Here is a 10,091-nt window from a genome sequence, read left to right as displayed (position 1 = left end):
TGCGGCAGCGATGTCGCAAGGTTCAAGGAGGACGAAGCTCATCGGATTTGGGAATTATAGTTGCGGCGGACCGGTGCTAACCAACTTGACCAACTCCCAGGAAGTCAGTCAACCACTCCTCGCCGCCCAACCGGAGGAAAAGTAGCGAAGGCAAAGGCACAATCGAGCGCCTCACAGGCGACCGACGGAGAGATGGATGCTGATGCAAAAATAGCTGCCAACACTACGCTGCACAACTTCTACAAGTTGTACAAAGCCGAAAGTGATGAGGGACTTAGGAAGGACCTTTGGCGAACAATCAACAAGAGGAAGGACCTTTGGATTTCGACAGCGACGACGACGCTTAAGCTATTCTTCCAATTTTCTTCTATGTTTTTTATTGTGTTTTTTAGTTTTTTTTTGTATTTTTGTTTTCTAAATGTAAGATTTTTTTTTTGAAGTAAGTACTCCTTGCGTCCTTGAAAAATATGAATAGACTAATGTAAATAAAATGATGCATAGGGATAATATACTCCCTCCGTCCTACCACAAGTGATCAACTTTCTATTTTGGGTTGTTCCACCACAAGTGATCAATTTCTTTTTTTAATACTCCCTCCGTCCCGGGCTACTCGCCCCTTTCATTTTCGGCACGGAGATTAAGGAATGAGTGTATAGGAAAGTCAAAAATGACGGCTGTAGGTGAAATTTTTTACTAAAAATGGAAAGATTGCAAGTAACTTGGGACGCCAAAAAGGAAATAAGTGCGAGTAGTGCGGGACGGAGGGAGTAAAACAAAAGAAATTACTTTATCCTCTCTCTTATTTTATTCTTTCTTCATTTCTCTTACTTTTTCTTCTCTCTACTTTAACTCAATACATATCATTTTATTAAATCTCGTGCCCAAAAGAAATTCATTACTTGTGGTGGGACGAATGAAGTATTGTTTAACTATTTAAAATTCATCCATTTTAGAGATGGACAAATAAGAAAATGATAATATGCCTTTGAGATCGGCTATATCCACTCTGAATGCTGCTATGGAAGGCAATTGTAAAGCAAAAAAGACAGCAGAAAAGAAACAATGTCCCTGTCCAGCATAATCATTTTAGATCCTTCAAACCCACCTCTCTGTTATCATATTAATTCTCCCCGCCAACTCATTCTCCCTCTTTTTCTCTCTCTTTCTCTTTCTCTTTCTCTTTCTCTTTCTCTTTCTCTCACACACTTTTCATGCATTTGCAATTAATGCACCATCTTCTTCACCCCCAACAACAGCTCCACTGCTTTTACCCCTCTTGCTCAATTTTAAAGATACCGTTGGGCTCACATTTGCTTCATGCAACAACAAGGTAAGCCCCTCCTCTTCGTTCTATCTCTGGATGCTCATTTCTGCTTATTTCCCTTCAATTTGCACAATTGTGAAAAAGGGTTTTTGTAAATTTATGACCTTTTCTTTGAATTTAGTCGTAGATGGCAGCTTTGTGCTCAAGGTTCTTTTTTTCTCGCTTTTCTTGGAATAGGGTTTGATTCGTCTGCTCTTATTTAGCTTTTGCGTATTGGAATTCAATTGTGGGGATTCAGTGTTTGACGATTTTTCAGCCCATTTTTTTGCTTTATGCTTTTGTGCTTTTATCCCATTAGTCTAGGGAATGAAATATCAGTGTTTGAACAATTGCATCAATTCTTTCCTTTTCTCTTTTTTTGTCTTTCTTTATTTCTAGTTTAGTATTGTAAAGCAAATACAATGTATGTACTTGTTTCTTTTTTTCTTATAGATCTCTTGTGTGTTTGTGTCTGTGGATATATCTTATCCTATTTTAGATTCCTCAGTTTTAGCTGTTTTCTTGTAAAGCATTAGCCTTTAATTTGATATGAGAGGTTAATTCCCTTTATCAGTCAACTAATTCGAATTGCTTAAAGGTTTATCTTGTTTTATGCTGTGTTTTGTGGTGGGAAATGTGACAATAATTTCAAGATCACCCAATGCTTATGTCCTCAAATATTATCTTGGATGGTTGGGTTGTAAATTGTAATAGCATGAAATCTTACAACATTTTTTAAAATAATGAGAGATTCCTGGCAAAGGACAAGTAGTTAAGACAGCCTTGTGATAATTTTTAATTCACACTTCACATGCTAAATAATTAAATTTTAGTCTTGTTGAATTTGGAGTTTACTTTCTTGCAGCCATTTCCATATTTATATACATTGAAATGCTAAATGAGAAAACTCCACTGATTGAATGTCTTTTTTTAGCTGTCTTGGTTACCGGTCCACATCATCTTCAAACCAACTTGATGTTTGACTCAGAGAAGAAGGGACCCAGAATCTATATTCACTTATTCAGAATCTTGTGACTCTTCCTAACTGTCTTTTGCTTGGTCAAATACTATCTGATCTGTAAAATATTATTGAGATTGATTCTGGTCTACCAAGAAGAAGAGGGCTGTTCTTTGATTTAATACAGATGGTCTGTTGTTTCGGGGTCTGAGATAATGGGGGTTTGTGTCTCGATTAGTAGCAGGAGTAATGGAGAAAGGATATCTCCTTCGTGTCTGTGGATAGATATGTTTCAGCGCAAGAGGAGTAGGAGGACGTTTTCTGACCACGGCACAACATTGCAACATCTATCCACTGTCCCTAACCGGATAATCACCAATGGGAGGAGCAGCAGTTCTTGCATATTCACTCAGCAAGGCCGGAAAGGCATAAACCAGGACGCTATGATCGTGTGGGAAGTAAGTCCCTTTTCTTTGTTGCTGTTGTTGAGGCCGTCGTTGTCTATTTCTGAAGATGATATTCTTTAATCTTGTGGATGTGCAGGATTTTATGGCAGAGGATGTTACCTTCTGTGGCGTCTATGATGGCCATGGCCCCCACGGACATATGGTGGCTCGTAAAGTCAGGGACACGCTCCCGCTAAAGCTCTCTTCTTTTATGAACTCATCCGAGTCGAAGAAGAATGGATCAAGTGCTAATTGCTGTAATGGGAATGTGAAATCAGATGTGGTAGATCCCATGAAGGATGCACCTGTCGAGGAGGGAGTGGAGTCTTTGTGGGGAGATGCTTTTCTGAAAGCATATAAGTCGATGGACAAAGAGTTGAGGTCCCATCCTAACTTGGATTGCTTCTGCAGTGGGAGCACCGCTGTGTCGGTTATAAAACAGGTATATTTTATAGTTTTGTTGAAGTTTTTACATCAAAATTTGTATTCCACTTATATTTCTGTTGAACATCCCTTGAATTATCGAAGGGTCAAAATCTTTTCATTGGCAATATTGGTGATTCAAGAGCTATTTTGGGATCCAAAGATAGCAACGATGTGATGGTGGCAATCCAATTAACAGTTGATCTAAAGCCCGATCTGCCTAGTATGTTCTTTTTGTCTCATTTATATGATTTAAGAAGTCGTGTAGTTATATTAATTAGGCAAACAAACTTATGCTTGTTATTACTTGAAACAGAGGAGGCAGAGAGGATTAAGAGGTGTAAAGGTCGAGTTTTTGCTTTGCAAGACGAGCCTGAAGTACAAAGAGTGTGGCTACCATTTGATGATGCCCCTGGTCTAGCAATGGCTCGAGCGTTTGGGGATTTTTGTTTGAAGGAATACGGAGTCATCTCTGTCCCTGAATTCTCTCATCGAACTCTCAGTGACCGAGACAAGTTCGTTGTTCTTGCTTCAGATGGGGTGAGTGTACTACTCTTTAAGCTACGGCCTATGATTTATGAGTTATTTGCAAACATGATGAATTTGTTGAAATGTGTATATGATTCCTCACTTTTTCGCATTTAGACGCCTTACTATTATCTCACCTATGGCGAAAATGTTCTCTAAGATAGGCATTGGTTAATTTAAAGATCGAGATTGTAGCTTGATTTTGGTATAGGTTGAGCAACAGGTGCTAGAGAGTCAAGCCACAACATTATTCTTAAGGCCCCCTTTAGTGATCATTGGCTGCAAACCCATTTTTAATTGTTGAATTAAATGAAAAACGAGTGACAAGTTTCTAGAGTTTGGTACTGCAACCAGGGCATGGTTTCCTGCAGGGATATAAATGAATCAACAATGCATTTAATTTCAAAATGTTATCAAAAAATCAAGTAGTGAGACATAACTGAGCGGCCGCATCCCTAGGTTCTGTTTCTTGAACCAATGATGTTGACTAGATGAGGGCCATATCCGATGTTTCATTCAGCTGATGGACATAAAAATTGATAAGGTGAGCAAAACCGGATCCAAACCGAAAAATTGAACCGTACTGTTGGATTTTGGTCAGTTTGGTTCTGTTTTAGCCATATTTGATTTGGATCAGTAATATTTATAGGAACTGACAAATTTCAGTTGGAAACCAAACTTACTGAACTTTTAATATGAAATAGGAGTATATTTTGGAGTATATTATTATATGGAGTATTAAATTACTCCCTCCGTCCCGTGCTACTCGCACGTTTGCTTTTCGGCTCGTCACAAAGTCCTTACACTATTTATAATTTAAGTTATAATTAATGCATTTAATTAATATGTTAGTTTAAGTTAAGAGCTCTTTTATTAAGTGATGTCTCATTACACCTAAAATTCTTTTTTAATTACACAAAAAAATCAATCCCAAATTTACGGCCTAAAATGAAAAGTGCGAGTAGCATGGGACGGAGGGAGTATTATATTACTACTTTTTTCTTTTATTTCTTTGATTCAAAACCTAAAAAAATCATCTAAGATGATAAATACATTAATATATCTTTTATTTCTTTGATTGATGTTGATTTTATTATGATTATTTATTTTTTTGGCTATTTTGGATTATTTTTTGATAATAAAAATGAAAATTTCAAAAATTTCTCTTTACCGAAAACCTAATCGAAACCGAAACATTTTTGGCTCGGTTTGAGAAAAAAATCTTGGTTTTGGTTGGCCATTTTGAAATGTATGGTGTATAAATGCTATTAGTTTGGTTGGTGGATTTATTTTTCAACCAAACCGACCGCATGCTCAACGGGTCAAATAGCATTGCCCTGCCTACCTCTGCTTTGATTCTAGACCTTCACCTTGTTCCCATGCCTGTGGATTCATTGATGTAGCAGAAGCTCTTCATCAATGGTTGTTTGAATGTGGCAAGAATTTTCTTGATTTAGTTTCTTCTATTTGATTGCTTGGTTTGAAGTTTCTTTCCAAAATGATGCTTAAACATTTTGATTTTTTAGCTTAATGTTTAATTAGAGGTTGGATTACTTTGATATAGTGAACAATTTTGTTCTTGTTTGATCATGCATTTCTTCGAATTTTCGATTATGCATATATTTTCAGTCTAAATCCTTCGAATGCGCTTCCTTACGTAAACATCTTCCCACGATGCAGGTATGGGATGTCCTTAGCAACGAGGAAGTGGTCGAGATAGTATCATCGTCCCCAACGAGATGCTCAGCTGCCCGTATCCTAGTTGAGAACGCTGCCCGCGAATGGAAAGCCAAGTATCCTACATCAAAGATGGACGACTGCGCCGTCATCTGCTTATTCCTGGACGGGAAGATGGACATGGAGTCCGATTACGAGGAGCAGGGCTTCTCCTCAGCAACCCTCCAGAGCAACCACTCGGGCAACGTCGTGGAATCAGACGACGGCCAGCACTCCGAGCCATGCCTGCAGCGGAACTTCACTGTCAGGTCGTCGGAGGACAACGAGCACTACAGCAGGGTGCCGGTTGTGGCGGACAATGGGGAGAACGCCGGTGGCAGCGAGGATCAGAACTGGTCGGGTTTGGAAGGCGTGACCAGAGTGAACTCTCTTGTTCAGCTTCCCAGATTTTCCGAGGAAAAGACGAGGCCGTAACGACGTCGTTTAAGTGATCTGTTTAGTTTACTGCTGTGTTATGTTTGAAAAGTACAAGAAATGTGTTCTACTATTTTTTTTCTTTTTTCTTTTTCTAAAATTTGATCAATATTTATTTTGGTCAGTTGAAATTTATCTTTTATTTTATTCTGAAAATTTCTTTAATTGTTATTAGGTCGACAACACGTACGGTCAAAATTGAAATCATAGTTTGAATAGTCCTCAAAATTTGTTAGTGGCATTATGAATATGTCGAACTTTCAAAATATATTCAACTCAACTCATTGGCAAAACATATGACCAGTTTGGAAAATTAGGTGCCCATTTTTCCTGAAATTAAAAAAGTTGATCATTAGTTCCGGATTATCATTTAAAATAAATTCGATTTGAGTAGTAGTAGTAGTAGTAGTATTATTTTAAATGAAGATCTGTAGTTACCGTACTTGGCTAATATTCCATTCTCCAAAAAAGTATATACTGCATAATTATCACATGTTTCTATAAGTATATTAAATAATTGTGTCATTTATTTGTCATTATATTTGTGTATTAATTTCTATCGTGCGAGTTTATTCGAACAATATAAAATTAAAGGAAATAGATTAACATTAGGATTAGTAGATACACATTTATCAATAATTAAAAACAATATGGATGCACAATAACCACGATTGGCCTATGTTTTACATCATTAATTGGAGAATGACAGTAGTGACTTGTTTGGTATAAGATATTTTTCCCCTTAGTTTATCGTAATACCTTTTAATTTAGGGATATCAATCGAGCTAACGCGTTCGGGTTGGACCAACTCACTCGGGTTGTCGGACTATTTGGGTACGGGTCATTCGGGTTATGAATTTTTCGGGTTATAAATTTTCAACTCTAACCCTAATTCACCAAGTTTCAGGCTAACCCATCGGGTTATTCAAGCCAAAAAGCTTTCGAAAACAAACTCATGTAATTAAAATTTCTCTATGTAAATTGATTCTAAATTTTTGATATTTTTCTATACTTAGTTTTAGAATCACATAATAGTTGGACACGAGGCTTGATGAATAAATAAAGATAAAGATTGTATTCGTGTTAAATAAATATAAACTAAAATTAGAATAATCAATTTAAATTAAGGTTTGTATTCGTGTCATTATTTTGGCATTTGTTATAATCATTGTTATAACAATAAAAACATTGAAATTTTGATGGGTTAATTAATTCTCAATTTTGTTTTAATTGACTTTGATGGTGGTAAGCCAGCGATGACGAGATGATGGAAGAATGGGTTGAGGTGGAACTTAGAAGTTGGTAGTGTGGAACCATGTAGAAATGTGTGGAATTTTGTCTTTATTTATTTCACTATCGAAGAAAATTGTGGTATAATTTTTTCTCCGTTTCTCCGTCTTCGTATTTTGGAGCTTTATGTCCAAATTGCCCTCCCATATTTCAAACTATACAAGCACATACCCATCACCAGACACTCATTGGCGGTGGCAAAGTCAGGTTTCCGACCACCACAGGTATGCCAGAGAAACCATTCAATCTTGTAGTCGTTGAAATTGGAAAATGGCTATTTCTGATGAGAACAATTCTGTTCAGATTAGACCAGCTAATGGTCAACAAGGTAAAAAAGATTGGATTTTGTGATGTGGGCCAGCTCAAGATTGCAGCTTTTTGCGTGAATTGATTTGCTTTCTTGATTTAGGTGGGGGAGAAATGGAAGGGAGGAAGTTTGGAGGTGAGATCAAAGCTAACAGGAGAGCTCTTGTTGTGTTTAATCAGAATCACCATTGTGTTGTCGACAAGAGAGGCTTTGCAGACTACTTATCTTAGCTCCCATCTTCTAATCTTTCTCTCACTTGTTGAAGTTTTTTGACACCATGTGAAAAATCTCAGGTCTAATGGGGTTTGTGATAAGAATGGTTCAGTGCCAGCACATAGGATAATCAAGGACGATGGAGAATGAGGGAGATATTTCATTCCCAAAAGTATGGACATATTTGTTATCACTCTATTTAATCTAATGTTGAGATAGAATGTCTAAGAGCATCCACAACCGTGCTCTTGCCAGCGAGGACGGTTGTGGACCCGACGCAACTATTCCTGCCTGCTCTCTGGCAAGAGCACAACACCCACAGTTGTGCTCTTCCGCAAGGACGAGCACAATTCAATTTAAAATTCAATTAAACAAAAACATTTCCATAATATTAAAATTCATTAAAAAACCATAAATATTACAAATTACAAATAAAATAAAAAAGACATAATTACAATCCTAAAAATTAAAAATTACATAATTAAAAGCTAAAAATACCCCGTGGACGACTACTCATCCGGCGACACTACCCCCAATTAGGTGTGCACAAACCGAACCGGACCGGCGGTTAACCGCCGGTTCGTGAACCGGACCCGGAACCGAAACCGGCGGTTCGAACCGTCCGGCGGTTCGGCGGTTAACACGGGCCGGTTCAGGTTTGGGAAAATCATGAACCGTGAACCGGCGGTTCGGCGGTTTGAACCGCCGGTTCAACGGTTCAAACGGCTAATTCCGGGATAGTTTCGTAGGGGTTCAAAGTAGGGACTGGTGTGAACCAGCGGTTTTGACGAAAACCGCCGGTTTAGGGCGAAAACCGCCGGTTTTGGACGAAAACCGCCCGTTCAAACCGGCGGTTCCGACCGGTTTCCACCGGTTCCGGGAGCTTTTCAGGTGTAGGGGCTAGGGTGCAGAGCTTTGGCATGCGTGTCAGTCAGAAACCGGTGGTTTTCTGTCGGAAAACCGTGGAAAAACAGCCGATTTTGTGGAAAAACCGCCGGTTTCGAGGGTGAACTGCCGGTTTGGGCGGTAAACCGGCGGTTTGTCCGAAAATTTGAAATTTGAAATTTTTTATTTTTTTTATTTATTTCTTCCAATTTTACTCCTATAAATACCTCACTTCCCCTTCATTTCTCCTCACCCCATTCTTGTGTTAATAAGAATTTCTCTTCTCAATCTCAATTTCTCTATTCTCTCCTCATTCTCTCTAATTGCTCACGTTGTTTACTAGTTTCTGCTTACTACTATATTTGTTGTTGTGCTCGTAATTCATCACTTATACTCCATACCTATTCCATCCATACTACTTTCATATAATCAATATGTCTTCAACTTATGGAAGAGGTTTCTCGAGTGCAGGCTGAACGCATGCAAGTAAGTAATGAAAAATTATTTTTACAATTCATATTTCATAATTTCATAAAATTGAGTTCATATTTTTTTTGTGTTCATACTTATACTTATAACTTCAACTTATATAATATTTGTAGTTGGAAGAAGATCATAGGACCGTCATGCTACTCGCTGAAATGCAACAAGGTGGGGGTAGGGGAGGTGGTTCCCAACAAGACGAGTTCGACGTTGCTATATCATCGGACTCGGACTCGGACAACAACGAGGATAGATCTCATTCTCGTATTCCGTCTAGCACCGGCGGAAATGAGGAGATGCCTCCCCCTCCACCCACTAACCCGGCAGCTCGGGTTCGTCAGGTACGCCTCTGTTTAAATATGATCAAAATTTTTTTTCTGATGTTATGACTAGATGGGCGGCAATGAAGCACTTTCCTTTTAACGTTTATGATGACAAAAAATTTGAGGCTACTATGCAAAGTGGTTTGAACGTAGCAATCAAGAGAATTGGTAGAATGACCGTGCAACGATCTACCGTTCGGCAATGTTTGGAGAAAAAGGTAGAATTAACATGTTATTTAGTCAACTTGGGCCACAGAGTGAACATTTGCTCCGATGTGTGGACGGATTGTTTTAACCGTCATTCATACATGGGCATTACGGTTCACTTTGTGGACAATAGTTGGACTTTAAACAAGCGTTTAATAAGTTTTAGAGAATTTGAAACTCCACACACTGCACCTGAAATTGCTTCTTTGATTATACAAGTTTTAAATGAGTTTCAATTATGCAACAAGATATTTTCTATCGGTTTTGATAATGCAACCGCCAACACAGCGGCAATTGGCGATTTGATTGCGGCTTGTACACAGGTAATTGGAGGTAAGTATTTTCATCAAAGATGCATTTGTCATATTTTAAATTTATGTGTACAAGATGCACTTGAATTATGGCAAAAGCATGTTTCTCCTATTAGAACTGCAGTTAGATTAATCCATCAAAATCCACCTATTGGCAAAGCATGGAAGAAATATTGCCATCAAAAGAATGTCAGGTATACAAATTTTACTATGGATGTGTCTCATAGATGGAATTCAACATATGATTGTCTGAATTCTACTTT

General features: G+C 38.1%; 1 protein-coding gene across 4 annotated transcripts; it reads left to right on the top strand.

Moving 5' to 3' along the window:
- Nucleotides 1-1,045: 1,045 nt before the first annotated feature.
- LOC121784535 (probable protein phosphatase 2C 52) lies at nucleotides 1,046-5,959 on the top strand. 4 transcript variants are annotated; one of them, XM_042182690.1, is made up of 6 exons: nucleotides 1,049-1,330; nucleotides 2,503-2,719; nucleotides 2,805-3,149; nucleotides 3,236-3,353; nucleotides 3,447-3,670; nucleotides 5,339-5,959. In XM_042182690.1, the coding sequence occupies exons 1-6, from the start codon at nucleotides 1,212-1,214 to the stop codon at nucleotides 5,807-5,809; spliced, it is 1,494 nt and encodes a 497-aa protein (XP_042038624.1). In that variant the 5' UTR covers nucleotides 1,049-1,211; the 3' UTR covers nucleotides 5,810-5,959. The 4 variants fall into 4 exon arrangements, with proteins under 4 accessions (XP_042038623.1, XP_042038626.1, XP_042038624.1 ...); XM_042182693.1 differs by having other exon boundaries at nucleotides 1,051-1,330; nucleotides 2,238-2,719; XM_042182689.1 differs by having other exon boundaries at nucleotides 1,046-1,330; nucleotides 3,236-3,670.
- The last annotated feature ends 4,132 nt before the right edge of the window (nucleotides 5,960-10,091 follow it).

Source organism: Salvia splendens, chromosome 21 (genome assembly GCF_004379255.2).
Source record: "Salvia splendens isolate huo1 chromosome 21, SspV2, whole genome shotgun sequence".
Lineage (NCBI taxonomy): Eukaryota > Viridiplantae > Streptophyta > Magnoliopsida > Lamiales > Lamiaceae > Salvia > Salvia splendens.
The sequence above is the reverse complement of the archived record's forward strand: the minus strand, read 5'-3'. Positions and strand labels throughout refer to the sequence as shown.

What these genes read in the sequence shown, in the direction of transcription:
- LOC121784535 (XM_042182689.1), top strand. Translation starts at nt 1,212, where the DNA reads ATGCATTTGCAATTAATGCACCATCTTCTTCACCCCCAACAACAGCTC. An exon ending in TTGCTTCATGCAACAACAAG is followed by an intron (nt 1,331 to 2,502) that starts GTAAGCCCCTCC and finishes CTCGATTAGTAG; the next exon opens with CAGGAGTAATGGAGAAAGGA. An exon ending in CTGTGTCGGTTATAAAACAG is followed by an intron (nt 3,150 to 3,235) that starts GTATATTTTATA and finishes GAATTATCGAAG; the next exon opens with GGTCAAAATCTTTTCATTGG.